General features: G+C 47.2%; 1 protein-coding gene across 7 annotated transcripts in view; it reads left to right on the top strand.

The window, feature by feature from the left end:
• The window catches only part of LOC132872736 (E3 ubiquitin-protein ligase rnf213-alpha-like), a 281,839-nt gene that overhangs the window by 150,277 nt on the left and 104,088 nt on the right, over positions 1 to 27,474 (top strand). For all 7 annotated transcript variants that reach the window (XM_060907787.1, XM_060907788.1, XM_060907785.1 and 4 more), the window contains one exon: positions 12,189 to 12,359. In XM_060907787.1, coding sequence (XP_060763770.1) covers positions 12,189 to 12,359 — 171 coding nt within the window. The remainder of the gene's footprint in view (positions 1 to 12,188; positions 12,360 to 27,474) is intronic.

Below are 27,474 nucleotides of genomic sequence, written 5' to 3'. Positions count from 1 at the left end.
CTGCATCCGCAGCTAAATTGAATGTCCTCAGAGTGTCTGACTCTTGTCCATCTGATGTCAGCAGGAGCAAAACAAATGGGATGAATTCTTACCTGGAAAGAGAAAGAAAGAAGGTTAATCTTTGTCCGTTAAATGTGGAAGCTGAGACATTCGTTCCAAAGGCATCAGTGCAACAACCATGTCATACTGCAGCAGGAGACCACTTGCTGGGCGCCAGGCCCAAAGTGAAACAATCACAGGACACACCATCTGTTCAACCACCAACTCTCACAGTAAACATGGTATCACATTTCACAAGTCATGTCTACTTACCTGCCTTCAGCCCATCCACAGCCTCAGTTTAAACATCACCAGGCTACATTTGGAATGCAAAGTTCTGAGTCTAAACATCTGGCAGCAGTCCTAGAGAAACAAAATGAAATCACATCAATGCTAGTGGAGCAGCAGTACCACTCTTTACTCCCAAAGCGGGACATGCAAACATTTGATGGAGACCCATTGCAATTTCAAACATTTGAGGTCGTTCGAACACAACATTGAGCAAAAGACCTATGGTACAGTGCCAGAGATTGCCTGTATTTCCTCGAGCAATACACTAGAGGGAAGCCTCGAGAGCTGGTGCGAGGCTGTGAGCATATGCATGAGGAGGAGGGATACACAAAGGCCAAGTCACTGCTACAGGAGCAGTTTGGTAATCCCATGAAGATAGCTGCTGCCTACATGGGAAAGATACTTGCCTGGCCAGTTATAAAATCTGAAGACGTGAAAGCACTTCAAGCATACAGCATCTTCTTAAGGCAATGCAATAACGCAATGAGAGGAATTAATTTCAGTTTGGAACCGGATACGCCAAGTAACATGCAAACAGTGATTAAGAAGTTACCATACAAGCTCAAGGAGAGATGGAGGGAAGTTGCTTGTAATTTACAGGAAACGTCAAGACGCAGAGCTTCCTTTCATGACATTGTTGAGTTTGTGGAGAAGCAAGTTAAAATAGCAAGTGACCCACTGTTTGGAGATCTAACGTTACATGATCCTCCAGGTACTGTAAGAAGAGAGGTGAAACCTGTTAAATCCCAACCTTACTCTGCTAAACCTAAAGGAAGTAGTTTTGCTACTACCATTGCTCCTATGGATAAAGGTTCACAATGCCATGTCAAGAAGTCAGCGTGTGATGTTAGGAAAGTTGATGCCTCACCTGTCACAAAGAGTTGCTTGTTCTGTGGAGCAGGGTATACCTTGGACCTATGCTTTTCATTAGAAAGGAAAGCACACAGTGACCAGATGTCTTTCTTGAAGGAAAACGGCGTGTGCTATGGCTGCTTGTGCATTGGACACAGAAGTAAAGACTGCACAAAACGTCTTTTCTGTAAGGTGTGCAATCTGAGGCATCCTACCTTGTTACACATCCGCTCAAAGGAGTCAGAACCTAGTTCAGCAAAGATGAATCAAGGAGGCAAGGGAGACAGTGGAGGGGCCAGTGGCAGTGGTCCAATCTCTGTACAATCCAGCGGGCTTACTGGGGCCGGAGAGCGTGATTTGTACACTTGCCATCTTGCCTGTCCAGGTGAAGTCTAGGAAAGGGAATGAAGTAGTCATAACATATGCCTTCCTAGATCCAGGGAGTTCTGCTTCATTCTGCACAGAACGCCTCATGAATAGGCTGAACATTACTGGAAGGAAAACTGGCATCCTCCTCAGGACAATGGGTCAGGAGAAAGTTGTCAGTAGCCATATCATGAACCTGGAGGTAGCTGGACTTCAAGGCAACATTCCAAGGTAGGAAGACCTTTTCAAATGGACACATCTGAAGGATGTGAAGCTATCGGAGATCAACTCTGAAGTGGACCTGCTCATTGGGACGAATGTTCCTAGGGCCTTGGAACCTTGGGAGGTCATTTGAGGTGCAGATAGTGGCCCTTGCGCAGTGAAGACCATATTGGGATGGACTGTGAATGGTCCACTGAGGGGGGGACTGCACTGATGACTCCACCTGTGTCGAACGAGCAGCCACGGTCAGCAGGATTTCCATAGTCACACTTGATGATCTGTGGGAGCAGCAGGTAAAGGCTGACTTCCCCGAATGTGTTCAAGATGAGCAGCCAGGCTTATCCAGAGAAGACAGCCAATTCATGGAGTTTGTTAATGAGTCAGTCAAGTTGGTTGATGGGCATTACAGCATCGGCTTGCCCTTGAGGAAAACAGACACAAAGCTGCCCAACAACAGGAATGTGGCAGTGCAGCGTGCCTTGAGCCTCAAAAGGAGGTTCACGAAGGACAGTTTGTTCCACACTCATTATACAGATTTCATGAGTGACATGATGGCAAAGGGCTATGCTGAGAGAGTGCCCCCAGAGGATCTAGGCCATAGTGATGGAAGGGTGTGGTACCTCCCACACCATGGGGTGTACCACCCTAAAAAGAAGAAGCTGAGAGTAGTTTTTGATTGTGCAGCAATTTTCCAGGGCACATCTTTAAACACCCAACTTCTTCAAGGCCCAGATCTCACCAGCTCATTGGTCAGTGTTATCAGCAGGTTCCGAAAGGAGCTAATTGTTCTCATGGCAGACATCACAGCTATGTTTCATCAGGTCAGAGTATCAAGAACAAACTCTGATCTGTTACATTTTCTATGGTGGCCAGATGGAGAACATGATCAAGATCTGGTGGAACATAGAATGGTCGTCCATCTGTTTGGAGCCACATCATCTCCTAGCTGTGCATCTTTTGCCCTCAAAGTGTGCTGAAGATAATCAAGACCTCTTCAGTCAAATGACTGTGGACACGGTCCTTAACAATTTTTATGTTGACGACTGTTTGGCATCAGTTGGCACTGAAGAAGAGGCTCTAACCCTCTATCAGGAGCTGTGTGCACTCTGTAATAAAGGAGGATTTCAGCTCACTAAGTGGATCAGCAACAGTCGCAAGGTGCTTGCTGCTATACCTCAAGAAGACAGATCTCTTGAAGTTAAAGATCTGGACTTGGACAGTGAAAACTTACCAGTGGAAAGAGCCCTGGGAGTTCAATGGTGTGTTCAATCAGACTCTTTTGGGTTCAAGATAACGCTACAGGACAGGCCCCTGACAAGGAGAGGCATCTTATCTGTCATTAGTTCTATTTACGATCCCTTGGGATTCCTGTCACCAGTCGTACTTGTTGCTAAAAGAATCCTGCAGAACCTGTGCAGATGTCAGCTGGGCTGGGATGACCCTCTGCCAGCTGCCACTGCTCAAGAATGGACTATGTGGTTTGAGGAGTTCAAACAGCTGGATGATTTCAAGGTTGTCAGGTGCTTCAAGCCTCCTGGCTTTGGAGAAGTCGCATCCACCCAGCTTCACCATTTTGCAGATGTGAGTGAGGATGGATATGGAATGGTGACATACCTGTTACAGCAGAACATCCATGGACAGGCTCACTGTGCCTTTGTATTGGGAAAGGCCCACATGGCACCATTAAAACCCATTACCATCCCACGGATGGAACTTACTGCGGTAGTGGTGGCAAGCAGAATGGATAAGCTGTGGGAAAAGGAGTTAAGGATGCCTCTGCAAGAGTCTGTGTTCTGGAGTGACAGTACATCAGTACTTAAATACATCAACAATAAAATCTCATGATTCAAAACCTTCGTGGCAAATCATGTTGCAGAGATTCTCTCCACAACTGAATCATCTCAATGGAGGTACATGAACACCTCTAGCAATCCTGCAGACCTGGCCTCTAGAGGAGCTAGGGTGAGCACGTTCCTGAAGTCTGGTTGCTGGGACCAAGCTTTCTCATGGAACCTGAAGTAAGGTGGCCAGCAAACATTGAACTTTCTGGGAAGCTCTCCTCAGAAGATCCTGAGGTTAAGGCAGTTGTGTCTGTGAACGCTGTCCTGGATGAAGAACAGGCTGACTCGGTCATGTGCTTCATTGGACACTTCTCGTCTTGGACCTGGCTGAGGAGGGCTGTCGGCTGGCTGCTTCAGTTCAGGAAGTGGATGTTGGACTGTTGACAAAGGAGGAAAGAGCTGATGGAAGAGCTCACTCAGTCTGGTGCAGGAGGACAGCTGGAAAGGAGGCTGCAGGAGGAGATGCAAAGTGTGAAGGTGCAGGCTGTGGAGAAAGGACTCCTGTCGATGGAGGAGTTTGCTGGGGCTGAGAAGGCAATTATCAGCTTTTGCCAATGGCAGAGGTTTCCAGACGAGCTGGCATGCCTGCAAAATGGGGAAAGGGTGAAGAAAAGCAGTCACCTCTACAAGTTTGACCCCATCTTGGAAGATGGTGTACTGAGAGTTGGTGGTAGGCTTGATCGAGCAGCCATGCCAGATGAGGCAAAACATCCAGCTATGCTGGCTAAGGACCTCCACCTTTCCACTCTCATCCTCAATCATGTGCATCAGGTCACAGGTCATGGTGGGTGTAACCACATGCTGTCACAGTTGCGTCAGAAGTACTGGATTCCAGGCGCCTGTGTTGCCATAAGGAAGGTTCTGTCAAAGTGTGTGGTCTGTCGTCGGCTAAATGCAGCACCAGCAAATCAGTACATGGCAGATCTTCCACATGACAGGGTTTCTCCTGATGAGCCACCTTTCACCAGGGTAGGGGTGGACTGCTTCGGACCTTTCGAGATCAAACGAGGCTGAAGTATGATGAAGTATGGGGTGATCTTTACATGCCTGGCTATAAGAACTGTACACTTGGAGGTGCTTTCATCCTTGGACACAGATTCCTTTATCCATGCCCTCCGACGCTTCGTGGCAAGGCGAGGCCAAGTGCTGGAGCTACGGTCAGACAATGGAACGAACTTTATTGGGGCCGAGTGCAAACTGAGAGAGGCAATAGGGAGATGGAATCATGTCCAGATCAGTGACTACCTCCTTCAGAAAGGCATGAAATGGACATTCAATCCTCCTGCTGGGTCTCATCATGGTGGAGTGTGGGAGTGGCTGATAAGGTCTGTCAGGAAAGCCTTGAATTCTGTCTTGCGAACACAGAGCCTTGATGAAGAGGGCCTTCACACAGTCTTTTGTGAGGTTGAAGCCATCAACAGCCGCCCCATTACTAAAGCCTCAACTGATTTGATTGACCTGGAAGCACTGACGCCTAACCATCTCTTGCTGCTCAAATGCAAACCGTCATTACCACCAGGGGTATTCCAGAAGGAAGACGTGTACGCCCGTCGGCGTTGGAGACAGGTTCAGTACATGTCTGACTTGTTCTGGAGGCAATGGGTGAAAGAATACTTGCCTCTACTTCAGGAGCGGCAGAAGTGGCAGGCCATCAAACGGAACTTCATCCCTGGAGACCTTGTTATCGTTGTGGATGACACTGCTCCACGCAATTCATGGCTCACTGGAAGATTTGTGGAAGCGGATCAAGACAGAAGAGGACATGTTCGCAGAGTTCGTGTCAAAACAAAAACTGGATTCTTGGAGAGACCCATCACTAAAATATGTCTGCTTCAGGAAGCAGAGGACTGATGAGCTGTATGGATAACAAATAAGAGTAACACAACCTAAAGAAAAAGGGTATTTAAAAGATTATTTTCAGGAGTTCTAGATCCAATAATAGTAACCAATAGTGGTTGAATATTGGTTGTGTTTTATTTTTTTTGTTTGTTTTTTGTCTCCTACATATTTGGTTGTTTTGTAATTATGGCCTAAAGCATAATTAGGGGCCGGAATGTAGGAGCCATAAATACTTTATTTTTTGCTTTTCATTATGGTGTCAACTTTATGGGTATTGGTTTATTGGTTTGTGGTGTTTTCATTTTATTGGTTACTTTTGGATATGGGTGTGGCGCTGGGCATGTGCGGTGCGCAATTGGGAGCCTTAATTAGCCTTACTTGACACCTGTGCTTCAGTTCAGTTTGGTGTGGGGTGAGCACGGAGAAGGCCATCTTTTGTGTACCGCACATAGCACATCGCATGGACTCACCTAAAACTTCTGTTCGTTTGGATGTTTTTGCTCTGCCTTGCACTTGGAAAGACTACTGGAGTCTAAATGAAATGGAGAGCAATAAACTACAGAAACGGGAGTAATCGCATGGACATTGGATCATTGAGTGCGCGTAAGACAATTGTTTCCCCTGCTTAGCCCACCGCGGCTTCTGAACAGTTGGTTAGTTGGATCTGGTAGCCGTAATAAATAACAAAACATCTCCGTAAAAAGTGTTTAATGATAAACACTGTGTCTTGTGTGTGTGTGTGTGCGTGTGTGTGTGTGTGTTTGGTGCGCATGGCTCTGAGACCAAGAACACAAAAGCGAATGAGCGCGCAACTCGGGAGAGGAGTGCAGTGCAGCAGACGCAGGGTTTCCATGGTAATCATCAGCGCACTTTCATCAAGCTGTTAAATTTACATTTTCGAAGCAACGTAGTTGTAGCCTGCCTTGTTTGTGATTTTTAAAACTAAATGTAGCGCGGATAATGTGTGGGTGGAGCACAGAGGATGGCGGGACAACGTTTGGAGGTAGAGAAGGCTTATTTATTTTTCCAACTTTTCAGTCGAAGTAGCGTAGGTGCGCACACACCCATACACACACACACTGCCTCCAATCCCGGGTCGCGCTCCTTCTGCTCTCTCTCAGCTTCCTTAAATAGGGAGCGGTTTACTGGGAAAACGCACACAAAACACAGGTTAATTACCATCAGGTGTAGCGATTCTGCCACTCACCTTCCCTGGCTCCACCCTCCTGTCACAGACCGGCGCTTGACCACGCCCCCGCTGCCACACTAAAGCCAAAGCAATAGAGTGGAAAGTTTCAACTTATGTTTGCCTTGGATAACTTTGCTTAAAACATGGTGGTGTATACTGATTTTTTTTTTTTTCCCAGAATTTTGTGTGTAGGTGTAACGGATGCCAGATTGTTAATGTTTCTTAGTTCCATAGGCTACATGGTTAGGGTATCTTTTGTCCTCATTGCTTGGGCCAGATCAAACCATTAAACAAGCTTAAATTATTCTTACTCTTGCCACATACATGATTTTTTTTCAAAACTGATGATATTCAGTTCAAACACCATTAAAAGTAATTTCAGGAATAGATCTCGTGTGGCATGCAATTCACCCCTCTCATTTAAATATGTCGAAGATTTTTCAGCGCGCGCTTTGTGCATCATGGACCTCAGTGATTTTTAAAATGCTGCCTGCGGCCCTGCTCATCTCTGCCCCTTTTTTCCTGAGCAGCAGGGTTTGAAACTCCAGCTATATGCCGCCATAGTGCGCTTGTCAGTCGTCAGCAACTTTGTCACTTCTGCGGTTAATGAACGGTTACCGTATCATTGATTTTATCTGAGACGTTAACGAACGTTCTAAACTATTCTAACGTTGTCAGAATGTTTATGCAGGTGCTCATGGGAGTTGTAGGCGCATAATATTACATTGCAATGCGTTTATTATATCAGATGCTTTCAGAGAAAACTACAATTAAAATATACTGTCATAACACAGAATAAACCACCCGCCAAAGTGGCTAGTGGGACTAAAGTCATTACCCACCAAAGCCAAATTTTACCCGCATTTGACGGGTGGGCGGGTGCTAATATAAAGCCCTGGTATTCACCCTCCCAAAGTCAATACTTTGTAGAACCACCTTTTGCTGCAATTCCAGCTGTAAGTCTCTTGGGGTATGTCTCTATTAGCTTAGCACATCTAGCCACTGGGATTTTTGCCCGTTCCTCAAGGTAAAACTGCTCCAACTCCGTTAGATGGATTGCGTTGGTGTACAGCAATCAAGTTATACTACAGATTCTCAGTTGGATTGAGGTCTGGGCTTTGATTAGGCCATTCCAAGACATTTAAATGTTTCCCTTTAAACCATTCCAGTGTAGCTTTAGCAGTATGTTTAGGATCATTGTCCTGCTGGAATGTGAACCTTCGTCCCTTCGTCAAACCTCTGGCTGACTCAAACAGGTTTTCCTTCCAGCCCTGTATTTAGTGCCATCCATCTTTCCTTCAGTCTTGACTAGCTTTCCTGTCCCTGCAGATGAAACACATCCCCACATCATGATGCTGCCACCACCATGCTTCACTGTATGGTGTTCTCAGGGTGTTGGGTTTATGCCACACATGGTGTTTCCCATGATGGCCAAAAAGATCAATTTTAGTCTCATTTGACCAGAGAATCTTCTTCCATGTGTTTGGATAGTCAAGTTTGTTGTTGGGCAAACTTCAAATGTGTTTTCTTAAGCAATGGCTTTTTTTCTGGCCACTCTTCCATAAAGCCCAGCTCTATGGAGTGTACGGCTTAAAGTGGTCCTATGGACAGATATTCCCTTCTCTGCTGTGGATCTTTGCAGCTCCATCAGTGTTGTCTTTGTTGCATCTCTGATTAATGCCCTCCTTGCCTGGTCTGAGAGTTTTGGTGGACGGTCTTCTCTTGTCAGGTTTGCAGTGGTGCCATATTCTTTTCATTTTGCTATAATGGATTTAATGGTGCTCCATGGGATATTCAAAGTTTGGGACGCGTTTTATAACCGAACCCTGATCTATACTTCTCCACAATTTTGTCTCTGACCTGTTTGGGGGCTCTTTGGTTTTCATGTTGCTTGCTTAGTAGTGTTGTAGAGTCAGGGTCTTTCCAGAACAGGTTGATTTTATACAGACATCATGTGACAGATCATGTGACACTTTGATTGCACACAGGTGGATCTTAATCAACTAATGATGTGACTTTATGAAATGAATTCGTTGGACCAGTTCTTATTTAGGGGTTTCATATGAAAGGGGGTGAATACCTATGCACACTCTAGATTTGTTTTTTTCATCTTAATTATTGTTTGTGTCACAATCAAGCAACAATTTTCACCTTTAAAGTGGTAGGCATGTTGTGTAAATCAAATGGTGCTAACCTCCCAAAAATCCATTTTAATTCCAGCTTGTAATGCAACAAAACAGGATAAACACCAAGGGGAATGAATACTTTTGCAAGACACTGTATCTCTCAGTCTAGTTCAGTACACACAACCACAATCATGGGGAAGGCTGCTGACTTGACAGTTGTCCAGAAGACGATCATCGACACCCTCCACAAGGAGGGTAAGCCACAGAAGGTCATTGCTGAAAAAGCTGGCTGGAAAAGGTGCACAAGCAACAGGGATGAACGCAGCCTTGAGAAGATTGTCAAGAGAAGTTGATTCAAGAACTTGGGAGAGCTTCACAAGAGCCACCATGCACAGACATCTTCAGAAAAGGGGCTACAACTGTCACATCCCTCAGTGCCAAAACTACTAGCAAATAGTTTTCTGACTGTGATATTGCTGCACTTGATTGGCCAGCCAACTCTCCTGACCTGAACCCCAGAGAGAATCTATGGGCTATTGGCAAGAGGAAAATGAGAAACACCCGACCCAAAAATACAGACAAGCTAAAGGCCATGATCAAAGCGACCTGGACTTCAGTAACACCTCAGCAGTGCCACAGGCTGATTGCTTCCATGCCTCGCCCCATTGATGCAGTAATTCGTAGTAAAGGAGCCCCAACAGAGTACTGAGTGTATAAATGAACATACTTTTCAGAAATTGGACATTTCTGTATTGTAAATCCTGTTTTGATTGATCTTAGGAAATATTCTAATAATTTGAGATACTGGATTTCTGATTTTCATGAGCTATAAACCATCTCATTATCTCTAGCCGCTTTATCCTGTTCTACAGGGTCGCAGGCAAACTGGAGCCTATCCCAGCTGACTACAGGCGAAAGGCGGGGTACACCCTGGACAAGTCACCAGGTCATCACAGGGCTGACACATAGACACAGACAACCATTCACACTCACATTCACACCTACGGTCAATTTAGAGTCACCAGTTAACCTAACCTGCATGTCTTTGGACTGTGGGGGAAACCGGAGCACCCGGGGGAAACCCACGCGGACATGGGGAGAACATGCAAACTCCGCACAGAAAGGCCCTCGCCGGCCACAGGGCTTGAACCCGGACCTTCTTGCTGTGAGGCGACAGCGCTAACCACTACACCACTGTGCCGCCCATAAACCATAATTATCACAATTAAAATAAAAGAAAAAAGGCTTGAAATATTTCACTTTACGTATAATGAATATAGAATATATGAATGTTTACTTTTTTGAATTAAATCACAAAAATATAACTTTTTTTGTGATATTGTTTGAGATGCACTAGTATATGGGTTATGTCGCAGTAAAGTGTATTGCAAAGGTTTTTGATGTTTCCCAAAATTGTATAATCATCCTCTTCATCCTCTGTGGTTTATAAAATGGCAGCAGATGCTCTGTATGGTAAAAGTGAGCATCTGAGTATAATATGGCAAAGATATCCAAGCACTGAGCTTGAACAAGAGGTCTGGCATAATATTGTCCATAACATGGGTTGGCCAGTACAGGATATTAATAGCAAACTTATCCATCCATTTTCTTCCACTTATCCAAAGTCGGGTCATGGTTGCAGCAGGCTAAGCAGGGTATTCCACACGTCCCTCTCCCCAGCAATGCTTTCCCGTTCCTCCTGGGGGATCCCAAGGCACTCACAGGCCAGATGAGTTTTATAATCTCTCCAGCATGTTCTGAGCCTACCCCAAGGTCTCCTCCCAGTTGGACGTGCCCGGAAAACCTCCAAAGGAAGGCGCCCAGAAGTCATCCTAATCAGATGCCTGAACCACTTCAGCTGACACCTTTTGACATGAAGGAGCAGTGGCTTTACTCTGAGATACCTCTGGATGTCTGAGCTCCTCACCCTATCTCTGAGGGTGAGCCCAGCCACCTTCCGGAGAAAGCTCATTTCAGCCACCTGTATCCGCGATCTCATCCTTTCAGTCACTACCCAACGCTCATGACCATAGATGAGGGTTGGAACATAGATTGACTGGTAAATCAAAAGCTTTCTCTGAAGAATTGCACCTTTTAATGTGGTGGAGAGTGATCCTGTGAGCTGTGTTGTTGGGGGCATTAGCCCCTGGTAGGGTCTCCCAAGGCAAATTGGTTCCAGGTCAGACAAAGAGCAATTTGAAGACTCTGATGAAACAGCCAAAAAGGAGCTGCAGCACCTCACCCAGGAGTGGGAAACCGGGGCCTCCTCCTGGAGCCAGACCTGGGAGGGAAGTTCGCCGGCGAGCATCTGATGGTCGGGCCTTAGCCCAAAGAAATTACATGGAGCCGCCACCATATGGGCCCACCACCCGCAAGGACAGGCACTGGGGTTGGGTGCAATGTGAGCCAGGTGGTAGGTAAAGGCGGGAGCCTGGGCATGCTGATCCTCAGCAGCAGAGACTAGTGATTGGGCAAATTTATACATTATAAAGTAATTCATAGATATTATTGAACTCCAGTTTGACTTAAAATGTTTCTTCTAATTCAGAGCAATGAGTGCTGGAAATATGAGTTCTGTGGGTACTTTTCTACACCTCATGTGGGACTGTCCACTGGTCTCCCCATTTTGGATGTGAGTAGTTGGGGCAATTGAGGAGTGGTTGGATCAGCCCTTGCCAAATTTGGCATGTTTTTTGCCTTCTTGGAGACAAATCTGTGCTACCAGCTGGACTTTAAATGGCACCATTTGGGTTAGCCTTTGCAGGTTTCATAATGCAGCCAGGATTGTACTAAGGAACTGGAAAAATACAAGGATATCCTGTTATAAGGATTGGATAGAACTTGTGATGAGTACAGCCTCATATGAGTTAATGCTAGTCAAACTGAAAGATTCTGTGTGTAAAGTCACTGAAATGTGGAGTGGCTTCCTGAAATATGTTAATGGTGGAGATGCTGTGACCAGTCATGCTGTGCTATTGTGTTAGCATTTGTGTGTGCGTTTTTTTTATTTATTTATTTTTTTTACTTTTGTTTTCTGTCTGTGTTAATGTACTTTATTCCCTGTAGACTACTATGTGAATAGTATTTTTGGTATTGTAATGTTAGTGTGTTTTAAAAACAAATAAGCAATTATTTAATAAAAACTTTCTTTTTTATTTGTATTCTCTCTGTCCCTCTAATTTTTATATTCCTTTTTTCTTGTCTTTCATTCCTATAGCCTCGAAGCCAAAAAAGAAATAAAAAAACAAACAAATGACAAAGGAATAAATAAAAAAAACCTAACCAGTATCAAACACTGTTATAATTTACATTTTGAAGGCAATTATACAATTTTGAGAATACAAAATTAAGAAGATAATTTGTCAAAAGTTTGGTTGTACTAATGACTTTCTGCATTCCCTGATGTTTTACTTTGTTTTACAGATCAGTCTGGAAAATTGCATGACATTAAAATGCAAGGATATCTTGGTTGATGGACAAGATGTGAAATACAGAACATACAGCCTTGCTGAGCTTCAAGAACTGCGAAACAAACTGATGCTGATTACTGTCAGTGTTAAAAACCGAGAGGATGAAATCACAACTTACACTGAGGTAGGTTTATGATTGGAGTTATAATGGTCTCCACCATCTTTAGCCATGCAAGTGTACATAAAATAACTTATTTAAATAGCTCAATATCAGATGTGTGCCAAATTATCTTAATTTTCTCATTAATACAATTCATCTTCATACTTCACTTTTTGCTGACATTTTTTATTTGTGAGAAATTAACAGTATCACAATTTCTTTTCTGGCAAAATGTGCTTGACTTAAAGTTAACAATGTCTCTAAATTTAATGTCCTTGCTAGCTTTTGCCAGATTTCCAAACGAGTTCATCTCGTTTTTTATTCTATGGATTTTTATCCAATTGTGTCTCCAAAGCTCTTCCCTTAAAAGGCATGCAAAGTGATGTGTTTGGAAAATACTGGAGTAATGCCAAAGGTTGCACATCTGACTACAAAAATGCTTGTTTTTGTAGAATTGGTGCTGGTTTCCTTTCCTGTGTAATTAAGTAGCTAACTAAGCTACAGATAATAAGAAGGCCTGGCAAAGTACACAATTAAATAATCTTGGCTACAATAACAAAATAATTAAGAAGCAGGGAGGATAAAGTTTCTCTCTCACAAGATCTTCTGTAGAGTTTGGAAGGTTTTTGAAGAGACGGGTCATTCATTCATTTTCTATACCGCATATCTGTTGGGGTCACCGGGGAAGCTGGAGCCAATCCTAGCTGACTTTGGGTGAGAGGCATGGTTCACCTTTCTGACACCTTTCTGTTTCAGCCAGCGTTTTATGGTTGATCGGTGCATAGAGTCATGTGAAAGAATAAGTATGACATTTTGTAGTCATTTTCTTAATTTACATTTTAAAAAAATCAGTCAAAAAAAGTAAGAACACCCTGTAGCAAGTGTTGCCAGGCAAAACAAATCTCACCCAGCAGCACTTGTATGCTCATAGTAAACATCTGTCTATCAGCAACCGTTTTTGAGTTATAATGGAAAATGTTATTTTGACCAATGACCTTGACCCCCCTGACCTTTAACCCCAAACCATTACAGAGACTATCCAAGCTACCCCATCATGCTGCATACGGTTTGTAGCAGAATTGAAAGATGCACATTTTGGTGTTTGTTTGAAGTCAAAATGATGAATTTGAAGAAAGTTATTGCAAAAAAAAAGATTGACCTTTCCAGTGACCTTGACCTGATTACCCCCAAAATGTAATCAGGTAATCTACGGACCATTGCCCACCTACCCTGAAAATTTGAAGTCAATCGGTGCAACCATCTAGACTCTAGATTAAGTTTGTTAGCAGATAGGCACAAACTGTCACAGTCCAGTCCATCCATGCCTCAGATTGTGGGACTTCCATGCCGGCTCCAGGACAGGAATTCAGTCCTGCCTTGCCGAAGGCCACTTCCTGAAGTGGCACTCCCACACCTGCTACCACTCCTCTCCCATCAGCCAGGGCTTTTTTAAGAATTGTTTGGAGCTAGTCCATTTGCCAAACTGTCTCTTGTAGACTTTCCTCGCCTTGCTACAGCTCATTGATATTGTATCATCTTGATTCCCCCTGCCTGAATTTCTCCTTGTTTTTTGTCAAGTTTTTCTGTCCATTTTTTTTTTGGCTCTGTTTTTTGCCTGCCTGTTCTTTTGAATTGTCTTTTGCTACCTCTGCCTGGATTTCCCTTGTCCCTGTGTTCATCAGTTTTTGTGAAGATTTTTCTGTCCTGTTTTTTTGTCCCTGATCATGTCTACCTGATCCTCTGTGTTTGACCCCCTGGCGTGTTTTTTGACTACTGATTATTATTTTTTTTTTTTGCCTGAGCCCTACTGTACCTTTTTGCCTTTCTGCCATCTATTTCATTAAAGAAGTTTTCTCTTTACACTGCCTGTTTTCTGAGTCTGCTCTTGGGTCCTCACTTCACCTCAGCTCGCCACTCCTGACAGCACAGTCTGGCCAACATGGACCCAGTAGATTTCGCCCAGTTAAGAGCAGCAGTGCAGAAACAGGGAGCTCTCCTTGGGACCCACCAACAGGACATCCAACGGTGAATCAAAACCTTTTTGTCATCTCTGACACTCTCAATCTTCTTGCCACTCAGCTACAACAGCTTCAAGTAATGTCTGCTCCTACACAATCCCCTCCACCTACCACTCCTCCTGCTCCAGCTCTCTCCAGAGAGCCGAGACTTCCTGTCCCACAGCCATATGATGGAGAACCAGGTACCTGCAGATAATTTTTCTCAATGCTCACTAACCCTTGAGCTTCAACCACTGGCCTTCCCTACAGAGCATTCTCAAGTGGCCTACACCATCACTCTCCTCACTGGCAAAGCTAGGGAGTGGGGAACAGCTATGTGGGACGCCAATGAACCATGCTGCGCCAGCTTCAAGGATTTCACAGAGGAGATGAGGTGAACCTTTGATCGCTCTCTGTCTGGCAGAGAGGCAGCAAGAGAAATCATGGGGCTGCGGCAGGGTGCGTGGTCCACTTTTGACTATGCGATTGAGTTTTGCACTTTGGTGGCATCTTGTGGCTGGAATGAGAGTGCATTGTTTGACACATTTTTGAATGGGCTATCAGACTCCATCAAGGATGAGCTGGTCTCATGAGAACTGCCACCTGATCTCCCCGATCTCATGGACCTCACCAGTCGTATTGACTCCCGGATCAGACAGCGGGTGAAAGAGAGAACTCGAACTAGTCTTGCTCCCCCTCAGCCTCCCATTCCTTCCGCTGAGCCAAAGCAGGTAGACAGAGTCCGCATCTCACCTGAGGAATGACAGCACTGTTGGGATATGGGGGCATGTTTTTATTGTGGACAGCTGTGGCATTTCTGCCAATCTTTCCCTTCAAAAGGAAGAGCCCACCAGTGTGTTTAAGGGCCCTGGTGGGCAATGTCCAGAATCAGCCCCCTACTGATCAACCGCTACTCCCAGTAGTCATTATCCATGGCAATCAGCCCCACGACCTCCAGGCACCCATTGATTCAGGGGCTGACAGAAACCTGATCTGCTTGACCACCGTCAAGTGCCTGGGGATTCCACTACTGGCTCTGAACTCGTCCTTCACTGTCCTGACCCTTAATGGTACTGGTCTGACCACTGTCACCCATAGAACAGCCCCAGTGACCTTAAGAATTTCTGGCAACCACTCTGAATCCATCCAGTTTTTTGTCATGAGTAATCCCCATGGGCCCATAGTTCTTGGTCTGCCCTGGCTAACTCTACATAACCCCCATGTCAACTAGACTAACAACACCATTTTAGGATGGAGTCAATTCTGTTTATTGTCATGCCTGAGATCTGCCCTCCCTCACGCCGAGCTGCTCCAGCCCACCATTGGTGAATATCCTGACCTCTCTAACATAACTCCCTAGTATAATGACTTAAAACCTGTGTTCAGCAAGTCTCAAGCTGTTTCCCTTCCTCCCCATAGGCCCTATGACTGTGGAATTAACCTTCTCCCTGGGACTGCATTACCTAAGGGGCGACTTTACTCTCTCTCTCCTTCTGAAAGGCAAGCCATGGATAAATGCATCACCGAGTCCTTAGCAGCTGGAATTATTCATCCCTCCTTTTCTCCTGCAGAGGCAGGATTCTTTTTTTTGTGGAGAAGGACAAATCCTTGTGCCCTTGCATTGATTACCATGGGATAAATGACCTCACCATCAAGAACCATTACCCCTACCTCTCATGTCTATAGCGTTTGAGTTACTCCAGGGAGCCCAGATTTTTACCAAGTTAGACCTGCGTAATGCTTACCACCTTGTGAGGATAAGGGAAGGGGACGAATGGAAGACGGCGTTTAACACCCCCACGGACCACTACGACTATCTCATGGTTCCATTCGGCCTGACTAACGCTCCCACGGTTTTCCAGGCCCTTGTTAATGATGTCCTGAGGGACTACCTTTTGTTTATCTGGACGATATATTGATTTTTTTTTTTCCCGCTCCCTTGATGAATACCACATCCATGTCAGGCAGTCTTTCAGCGACTCCTGGAAAATAAGCTCTTTGTTAAGATTGAGAAATGTGAGTTCCATAGAAGTTCTGTCTCCTTTCTGGGTTTGATTATCTCCCCTGCACAGATTCAGATGGACCCCCTGAAACTCAAGGCAGTTGCTGACTGGCCCACCCTGTCCTCTCGGCAAGAACTCCAGCGGTTTCTTGGGTTTGTGAATTTCTACAGGCAATTCATCAGGAACTTTAGTCCAGTGGCTGGGCCCCTCATGGCTCTAACTTGCACCAAGGTCTCTTTCAGCTGGGAGGAAGGGGCCGAGAAGGCGTTCTCCAAGCTCAAACGAAGGTTCGCGTCAGCACCGATACTCACCATTCCAGATCCGTCCCGGCAGTTTGTGGTCGAGGTCGATTCTTCGGAGTCAGGGGTAGGGGCCATATTGTCCCAAAGATTGGCTAGTGACAACAAGCTTCATCCTTGCTCCTTCTTCTCTCATCAGCTTTCCCCCTCTGAGAGAAACTATGATGTTGGCAATGGGGAACTGTTGGCCGTTAAACTGGCCTTGGAAGAATGGAGACATTGGTTGGAGGGGTCAGACCTTCTCTTCATCGTATGGACAAATCACAAGAACCTTGAATACCTCAGGACTGCCAAGTGCCTCAATTCTCATCAGGCCCGATGGGCTCTCTTCTTTTCTCATTTCAAGTTCACACTTTCCTTCCACCCAGGCTCTAAGAATGGTAAGCCCGATGCCTTGTCAAGAATGCTTTCTTCCCTCCAGGAGGAATCGACCTCCCCGAGACCATCCTTCCTCCATGGTGACTGGTGGGGGCCGCTCTGTTAGAGGTGGAAACCCTGGTCCAGAAGGCCCATGAGCAGAACCCAGGGCCCAGTAATGCACCTCCTAACCATCTTTTTGTTTCTGTGCAGGCACATGTGTTGCAGTGGGGTCATAGTTCCAGAATGGCATGCCACCCAGGAGCAGCCTGGACTCTGGCACTCATCTGACAATGTTTTTAGTGGCCATCCATCAAGGAGGACGTCCAGAGGTTTGTGGCAGCTTGCAACATCTGCGCCAGGAACAAGATTGGCAACAGACCCCCTGCCAGCCTGCGGAGACCCCTTCCTGTTCCCCACTGGCCCTGGTCACACAGCCCTGGATTTTGTCACAGGATTCCCCAATTCAGGTGGCAATACTTGTATCCTCACTGTTGTCGACCGTTTTTCTAAAGCTGTTCATTTTATCCCTCTGCCCAAGCTTCCCACCGCCAAAGAGACCACCGAACTGCTGATACTCCACATTTTTGTCTACATGGACTCCCCTCAGACATCGTATCAGACTGTGGACCCCAGTTCTCTGCCCAATTCTGGAAGGTTTTCTGTAAACTCATTGGCGCTTCTCGCAGTTTGTCTTCAGGTTTTCACCCTCAGACCAATGGACAGACAGAACGGGCCAACCAGGAGCTGGAAGTGGCTCTCAGGTGCATGGTGTCCAAGGATGCTGCCTCCTGGAGCAAGACCCTTCCTTGGATAGAGTACGCTCAACTCCTTACCCACCTCTGCTACAGGTCTTTTCCCCCTTCCAGTGCTCTCTGGGTTACTAGCCACCACTCTTCCCCATCCAAGAAGTCATCGTCACCATGCCCTCTGCCCAGATGTTTGTGCGCTGCTGCAGGAGAGCATGGGCATTGACCAGGAAAAAGCTCCTACATTCTGTCAAGATGTTTAAAGAGCAAGCTGACAAACACCACTCGGCAGCTCCCATCTATCGGGTGGGGCAGCAGGTAATGCTCTCTACTCACCACTTGCCCCTCAAGATGGTCTCCCGCAAATTGGCTCCCAGGTTCATAGGACCTTTCCCCATCTCCAAGGTAATTAATCCCTGTTCTGTAAGACTGTCTCTGCCCGTAACCATGCACCATATTCACCCAACTTTCCATGTCTCCCAAGTCAAACCCCTTGTCTCCAGTTCCCTGTATCCCACCCTACAAACCCCCTCCTCCTCCCAGGTTCATAGATGGTGGTGAGGTCTTCTCTGTCAGGAGGTTGCTGAAGGTATGATGCCGAGGCAGAGGAGCAGAGGACTCCAGTAGCTGGTTGATTGAGAGGGGTATGGTCCTGAGGAGAGGAGCTGGGTTCCTGCCAGGTTCATCATGGATCCCACCCTCATCACGGACTTCCACCAACAACACCCTGAGGCACTTTCTAAGGTGCCTGGAGGTGCCTGATGGGGGGGGGGGTACGGTCATAGTCCAGTCCATCCATGCCTTAGATTGTGGGACTTCCAGGCCAGAACCAGGACAGGAATTCAGTCCTGCCTTGCCGAAGGCCATTTCCTGAAGCGGCACTCCCACATCTGCTACCACTCCTCTCCCATCAGCCAGGGCTTTTTAAGAACTGTTTGGAGCAACTCCATTTGCTAGACTGTCTCTTGTAGACTTTCCTCGCCTCGCTACAGCTCATTGGTGTTGTGTCGTCTTGATTCCCCCTGCCTGAATTTCTCCTTTTTTTTTGTCAAGTTTTTCTGTCCAGTTTTTTGGCCCTGATTGTATCGACCTGCTCCTCTGTGTTTTTGACCTCCTGGCCTGTTTTTTGACTACCAATTTTTGCCTGAGCCCTACTGTACCTTTTGCCTTTTTGCCATCTACTTCATTAAAGAAGTTTTCTCTTTACACCGACTGTTTTCTGAGTCTGCTCTTGGGTCCTCACTTCACCTCAGCTCACCACTCCTGACACAAACAGACTGCACTGATTACAATACCTCACCCCGCTGACTCAGTCATGGGTGAGGTAACAAGTAATTACACCCTTACATTTATCCCACTTTCAAGTCCATAACATTAGACTCTGGTGTTCCAGATTAGGTGCTATTGATTAGAACCTCCTGCAGCTGGAGGTGCAGGTGGAACCCATGTTATTTAAACCTGCCATCTCAGGTCTGGTGTTCTGTTTGCTATTGCCATGCGTGATGGCATCATGCCAAGATCTACAGAGCTCTCTAAGGACCTCAGAAAAATGATTGTGGATGCCTATAAATCTGGCAAGGGATTTAAAAAGATCTGTAAATGATTAGAAATAAATCATTCCACTGTCAGGAAAATCAACAAGTGGGTATAGATTTCAAACAACTGGCAATTTGTCCAGGACTGGCAAAAAATTCAGCCTGAGAGCAAACCATCTGATGCTAAAAGAAGTCTCCAAGAACCCCAAGATTTCATCACTGGACCTGCAGGTAATTCTTGCAACTGTTGGTGTGAAAATGCAAACATCTACAATCAGAAAGAGATTGGACAAATTTGACCTGCATGGGAGGCGTGCCAGGAAAAAGCCTTTGCTGTCCAAAAGGAACATTTAAAGCAAGACTACAGTTTGCTAATGAACATCTAGGCAAAGACCAGGTCTTTTGTAATAATGCATACTTGGCAACCCCCAGAGAAGGAAAAGCAGTAGATCAGATTCTGTGATGCAGTCACACTCTTTTAGTGTGGTCTAGGGCCATGCTCCCCCATAAAATTTTGAAAAAACAAAAGTTGTAAAATGGTGCATTCTCCTACATTGAGTATCACGTTTGAAGAAAATTGATTGAGAAATCGGACCAATATACTTCACAAAATGCTGCTTCTCACCTCGCTTTGATGCTTTGATACTGGAAGATCTGATGACAAAGTCACCTTGAACTTTGTCACAGTGAATCTTTTTTTTCTTCAGAATTTTCATTGCTCATGATCACTAAAGTGTGTTTTGGATTTTACAAACACTGGCACGATTTGTTGGAAGATGTGAGCTCATTGCCGATTGCCTAGAACTATAAAGAGAACCAGTGGATTGGCGCAATAGGGCAATACAGCGTAAGCCTCACTCACAACCCGCCATATGTGCTGCTATGGGCGGTCTATGGTAAAAAATTTGGCAAAACCGTGCTTGAGACTTGCGCGACACTTGCATATGTTCAGCACCGTAGAAGGTCGCAGACTGCCCATGGAGACTTTTGGTCCTGCATATGCAAATTCTACGGGTCTTGTGACAAATCAAGAACGTATACACTACGTACGGGACCCATACTCCTTTTGTACACCTGAACCAAGTCAGCAGCGTGGCTAGTAGGGGCTTTTTGCAATGACCGTAAGACGCATGAGTGATGCACGGTCATTGTATGAGTGACGTGCCTCAGAAGTACTACACAAGTATTCCACACGTTATTTGTGCGGCCTGCAAGACAGAAGTGCATCTCACTTTCTACCCCTATGTGTTAGGGTTTTGCTGGGATTCGAACCTGGTTCGTTGGTGTGATAATCCAGCAAACCCCCACTAGGCCACCAGGGGGATGACTCAAATGCAGAGGCGTGAGGCGGAAGTAGAAAAAGAATCAAAAGGTTTATTTAAACTATATACACTATATACAGGGCAAAACAAAAGACAAAAAAAAAACCAAAGAGTATAATCCAAAAGAAAAGCAAAGTGCAAAAATACAAAAGCTAAGAAGATCAAAAAACACAGTACAAAGGAAACTGGAGATAAACATAACAGCACAAAGACTCCGTGACAAGAGGACTGAACTCAGGGGTATAAATAGACAAACTAATTAAGGACACAGGTGAAGATAATTAAGCAATTAACACAAACAAAACACAGGAACAGTGGCGGCCTCTAGAGGCCAAAATAAACACGACATGAAAAGGAAATAACAGCGGCCTCTAGAGGCCAAAACAGTCCTAGTCCTAACAGGACCCCCCCCTCTAGGAGCGTCTCCTGACGTTCCCAGGGCGATCCGGATGGGCCGAATGGAAGTCCCGACATAGTTCTTTATCAAGGACATCCCGAGCAGGAACCCAGCAGCGCTCCTCAGGACCATAGCCCTCCCAGTCCACCAGATATTGCAACCCGCCGCGGACCCGGCGGGAGTCAAGCAGGCGATTCACAGTGAACACAGTCTGCCCCTGGAAGATGCGGGGGGGTGGGGGGTTCCTAGGGGCAGGGGCATACGTAGACGTCAGTACGGGCCGTAACAGGGAAACATGGAAAGTGGGGTTGATCCTCAGAGTCCGGGGCAACTGGAGCCGGTAGGAGACAGGGTTCACCCTGCGCACCACCTTGAAGGGGCCAATGTAGCGAGGAGCAAGCTTGCGGTTCTCCACCCGCAGTGGAAGGTCCTTAGTGGACAGCCAAACACGCTGCCCAGGGCGGAAAGCGTGTGCAGGTCTTCTATGGCGGTTGGCCTGAGTCTGGTTGGTTCTGGAGGTCTGTATGAGGGTCTTCCTGACCTTGCTCCAGGTCTTGCGACACCGTCTCACATATTGGTTGACCGAGGGCACCCCCGCGTCCTCCTCCTGGTCCGGGAACAGAGGTGGCTGGAACCCGAATTGGCACTGGAATGGCGACAGCTTGGTGGCCGATGACTGCAGGGTGTTGTGGGCGTACTCCGCCCATGGCAGCCAGGTGCTCCACGATGTCGGGTTATCCATAGCCAGGCCTCGCAGGGTGGTTTCCAGGTCCTGGTTGAGCCTCTCCGTCTGACCATTGGACTGTGGGTGAAACCCAGAGGAGAGGCTGGCAGTGGCTCCGATGACCTTGCAGAACCCGTGCCACACTCGGGAGGAGAACTGGGGCCCTCGGTCTGAGACGATGTCCTGTGGAAGACCAAAGACTCGGAAGACATGATTAAACAAAAGTTTCGCAGTTTCAAGAGCAGAGGGGAGTTTGCACAGTGGTATGAAGCGGCAGGCCTTGGAGAATCTGTCAACTAAGACCAAAATGACCATGTTACCTTGTGACTCAGGGAGACCCGTGATAAAGTCGACAGCCACGTGGGACCAGGGACGCCGGGGAATGGTCAGAGGATGCAGGAGACCCTGGGGACGCTGTCGTGGGTTCTTGGTTCTGGTGCAAACCTCACAGGACAAGACAAATGACCTTACTTCCTTCTCCATGCTAGGCCACCAGAAGCGTCTTTTCAGGAAGTCCAGGGTCCTCCGAGCTCCCGGGTGGGCGGTGAGAGGGGAAGAGTGACCCCACTGGAGAACCTTGGCCCGGGCTTGATGTGGGACGTACAAGAGGCCTGGTGGCCCCGTCCCAGGACCGGGGTCCTGGCGTTGGGCTCGTCGGACAGCCTCCTCAATACCCCAGCGGACAGGGGCCACAATCCGGGACACAGGGATAATAGGCCCGACTTCATTCTCCCTGTTAGTGGCAGAGAACAGTCTGGACAGTGCGTCAGGTTTGGTGTTCTTGGAGCCGGGGCGGTATGAGAGGGTGAAGTCAAACCGACTGAAAAACAGGGCCCACCTAGCCTGTCGAGGGTTCAGTCTCTTGGCTTGCTGGAGGTACTCCAGGTTCTTGTGGTCAGTCCAAACCAGGAATGGATGTTGTGCTCCCTCCAGCCAGTGCCTCCACTCCTCAAGGGCCAGTTTGACCGCTAGCAGTTCTCGATCCCCCACATCGTACCGGGACTCAGCAGGACTCAGGCGGTGGGAGAAGTAAGCGCAGGGGTGCAGCTTTCCTTCCGAACGTTGAGAGAGCACCGCGCCGACACCACTGTCCGAGGCGTCCACCTCCACGATGAATGGTTGGGAGGTGTCCGGGAGAACCAGAATGGGTGCCGTGCAGAAGCGGTCCTTGAGGTCTTTGAACGCCTTTTCTGCCTGAGGAGACCAGCCATAAGATCCACCTGTCCCTTTGGTGAGGTCTGACATGGGTGCTGCCACAGAACTGAAGTTCCTGATGAACTTGCGGTAGAAGTTAGCGAATCCTAAGAACCGCTGAACCTCCTTAACGGACTTGGGAGTAGGCCAATCCCGGACGGCCAGGGTCTTGGCAGGGTCCATTTGGAGTTGGCCTGTCCGTACAATAAATCCCAGAAAGGAGACCTCGGGAACATGAAATTCGCATTTCTGGGCCTTGGCGAACAGATTGTTCTGTAGCAGCCTCTGGAGAACCTGGCGGACATGGTGGCGGTGCTCCTGCACGGTCTTGGAGAAGATAAGGATGTCGTCGAGGTAGACAAAAACGTACAGGTTAATCATGTCCCTTAAGACATCGTTGATTAGGGCCTGAAAAACAGCTGGTGCGTTGGTGAGTCCGAAGGGCATCACCTGGTATTCGTAGTGCCCAGACGGGGTGTTAAAGGCAGTCTTCCACTCGTCTCCCTGTCGGATACGGATGAGGTGGTATGCGTTCCGTAGGTCCAACTTGGTGAAGACGGTGGCGCCTTGGAGCAGGTCGAAAGCTGTGGACATCAGCGGAAGGGGATATCGGTTGCGCACAGTGATCTTATTCAGGCCCCTGTAATCAATACATGGTCGGAGCCCCCCATCCTTCTTGCCGACAAAGAAGAAGCCGGCTCCAGCAGGTGAAGTGGAGGGTCGAATAAACCCAGAGACCAGGGCATCTTTGAGGTATTCCTCCATGGCCTTGCGTTCTGGCTGAGAGAGTGAAAACAGCCTGCCACGAGGAGGGGTAGTCCCAGGGAGCAAGTCGATGGCACAGTCGTAGGCCCGGTGCGGAGGAAGAACGGCGGCCCTGCTCTTGCTGAATACCTCCTTGAGATCCCAGTACTCTGTGGGAACTTGAGATAACTCGGTGAGATCAGGGGGCTCGGCAGGAGACACAGGAGAGCTAGAGAGCAGACAAGAGGCATGGCATGCAGGGCCCCATTCCACAACCTGGCTTGTTACCCAGTCTATGCGAGGGTTGTGGCGAGTAAGCCAAGGAAGGCCTAGAATAACTGGGAACTCTGGTGAAGGAATCAGGTGCAGGGATATTTCTTCCTTGTGACCTTGAGACTGGAGGAAGACTGGAGAAGTAACTTGGGTGACTCTTCCATCACCTAATGCTTGGCCATCGAGGGCAGACACAGACAGTGGGACTTCAAGAGGTGCAGTCGGAATATTGATGCTTTGGGCGAAGTGAATATCCATAAAGTTCCCAGCCGCCCCTGAGTCTATCAAAGCTTGACAAGAGTGGACAGACTCACCCCAGGAGATGGAGACCGGGATGTAGATTCCTTGGCCAGGGAGTCCGGGAGAGAGGGTAGGCCCCGTCACAACCCTCCCTCGGCTGGACGGGGCGGTTCTTTTCCCAAGAGTTCGGGACATGATGCTCGGAAGTGACCAGGCTTGCCACAGTAGATGCAGCACTTGTCCCTCCTTCTGCGCTCCCTCTCAGATGCGGAGAGGCGAGTACGACCCACTTGCATGGGTTCTGGACAGTCACTGAAGGAGGTAGACGGTCTCCAGGTAGAGGTAGGGAGGCTGGGGGGGCTCAAGGCTTGGTGGCGTTCTCTCATCCTGTTGTCCAGACGAATAGCATGTGAGATGAGGGTTTCGAGGTCACTTGGGCATCCAATAGAGGCCAGACCGTCCTTGATGGGGTCAGACAGACCATGGTGGAAGGCTGACACCAGGGCAGTCTCGTTCCATCCACTTACTGCTGCGAGTGTTCGGAACGAGATGGCGTAATCTGCGACGCTTCCTCCTTGCCGGATGGACATGAGCTTTCGGGCTGCGTCGGTACTGATGTCTGCCTGATCGAAGACCCGAAGCATCTCTTCAGAAAACAGCTGGAAATCAAAGCACTCAGGTCCCTGTCTTTGCCAGATAGCAGTAGCCCAGGCTCGCGCCTTACCAGCTAATAAGGTGATCACAAAGGCAATCTTGCGGCGATCCGTAGTGTAGGTGGTAGGCTGAAGCTCAAAGGTGAGTTGACACTGGGTAAGGAACTCTCGGCACTCACTGTGCTTGCCGTCATACCTCTGTGGTGCAGGAAGGCTGGGTTCGCGAGGTGAAGAAGGCAGCATTGCAGGAGGCACTGGAGCAGGAGTGGGAGCTGGATCAGGAGCAGGAACTGGATCAGGAGCAGGAGATGCAGGCAGAGATGTCAGCTGTGCCAGGGTTTTCCCAATTTGCTGAAGCAGTTCCTCGTGGCGAGCGAGGGCCTCACGTTGGCTGGTGAGCGTACGTCCATGAGCGTCCATGGTCGCTCCGAAGCGTGTCAAAGCTGCCATAATTCCCTGAAGGTTGGCCGGGTAGACAGTTGAAGCAGCCTCTGCTGAGTCGGTCATGACGGAGTCTTTCTGTTAGGGTTTTGCTGGGATTCGAACCTGGTTCGTTGGTGTGATAATCCAGCAAACCCCCACTAGGCCACCAGGGGGATGACTCAAATGCAGAGGCGTGAGGCGGAAGTAGAAAAAGAATCAAAAGGTTTATTTAAACTATATACACTATATACAGGGCAAAACAAAAGACAAAAAAAAAACCAAAGAGTATAATCCAAAAGAAAAGCAAAGTGCAAAAATACAAAAGCTAAGAAGATCAAAAAACACAGTACAAAGGAAACTGGAGATAAACATAACAGCACAAAGACTCCGTGACAAGAGGACTGAACTCAGGGGTATAAATAGACAAACTAATTAAGGACACAGGTGAAGATAATTAAGCAATTAACACAAACAAAACACAGGAACAGTGGCGGCCTCTAGAGGCCAAAATAAACACGACATGAAAAGGAAATAACAGCGGCCTCTAGAGGCCAAAACAGTCCTAGTCCTAACACTATGTGTGGTGCGCATGCGACCTGCACACAACACGAGGGGCAAGACTCTGGGTATATATATTGGGGAGGAACCAAGGAACCGATCATGTAGTGTGTAGCATTGTAGAAAGGAAGACGACCACCTCATTTGCTGTTTTTATTTGAGTATATGTTAATTTACCATGCAAACGTCAAACAATAAAACATGAGTATAAGGGAATAACACATTTTATTACATTATAAAAAATCCCAACTAAATAGCCCAACAATTTGAGCACTGAAACACACTTTGACTCCAAGCTGCTGTCCTGCTCCTACTCCTGCTGAATGGTGGGACGGGTTGTCGGGATGTCCTTGTCCTTAACACTGAGCATGGTACAATGGCCTGACAGCAATAATGGGATTGCAATGTCCTCACTTCTGGGCATCGTTAGCTGAAACATGCATGAAAATCAGCATATATAATATTAATTACATAAGCATATAGATACCGAAATGAATGTTTAAAACATGTATTTACCTATGAAAATGCCTCTGGCAGGGTGCTGTGCCTTCTGCCGGCTTGAAGGCAAACTTCTCCCTGTCTGTGCAAGGCTTGCCGGTGCTGCTACCATCATCAAATTCTTCCTCCTCCTCTCCCTCTGCTGTTTCAGGCTGGGTTACTTTGCTTTTGCTCACTTCTTCTTGGGTCCCATTTTCTAAACTTTAAACTGAAAATTTTTAAATCTTTCCCACAAAATATTCAATATTCTTCAGCCGAAAGACAGATGCATAATACTGCAGACACACTGGTTTTATACCCACTCCTGGCTTGCATCACATGCAAGTTATGAGTGATTGTAACGTGCTAATCACATGCGTTACGCATGCTTCACAAGTGCGGCCCGAACTCGTAGCGCAGGAAACTGGTAAAATGCAAGTCTCTCACACTCCACACTCGCTGAACATGCACTGATCACATGCATCAGATGTACGTTTTCCACGGGCTAACAGTAAAATTTTTCCCATGCCTCGAGGAAGTCAGGTGTGCAACCTGTACTTGACAAGTACTTTGCCTGTACTCCTCCCCCAAACTTTCCCCCAGGTTCACCGCGACCTAGCAGCACGACCGTGACCTAGCAGCACGGCTGCGAGCTACCAAACCCTGCAACCCATGTGTGTCCAAAACACTTATGGTGGGTTGTGAGTGAGGCTTTAGCTTCAACATCATTGTCGCACCATTCCATTGGCTCTCGGCTTCACGTAATAACTGTTTGATGCTATATGTTTGTATTCCCTGTGCCAAAAACATCTGAAGCGAGGTCAGAAGAGTGTATCCAACAGTGTTCACTGATTATTTTGTAATAGAAGAAACCTTTATTTATCACATGCACACTTCAAGCACAGTGAAATTCATCCTCTACATTTAACCCATCTGAAGCAGTGAACACACGCGCACACACACACTCAGAGCAGTGGGCAGCCACACCAGAGTGCCCGGGGAGCAGTCAGGTACCTTGCTGAAGGGCACCTCAGCCCAAGGCCGCCCCACGTCAACCTAACTGCATGTCTTTGGATTGTGGGGGAAACCAGAGCACCCAGAGGAAATCCACACAGACACAGGGAGAACATGCAAACTCCACACAGAAAGGCCCTCACCGGCTGCTGGGTTTGAACCCAGAACCTTCTTGCTGTG

The sequence above is a fragment of the Neoarius graeffei genome, chromosome 24 (genome assembly GCF_027579695.1).
Source record: "Neoarius graeffei isolate fNeoGra1 chromosome 24, fNeoGra1.pri, whole genome shotgun sequence".
Taxonomy (NCBI): Eukaryota; Metazoa; Chordata; class Actinopteri; order Siluriformes; family Ariidae; genus Neoarius; species Neoarius graeffei.
The sequence above is the reverse complement of the archived record's forward strand: the minus strand, read 5'-3'. Positions and strand labels throughout refer to the sequence as shown.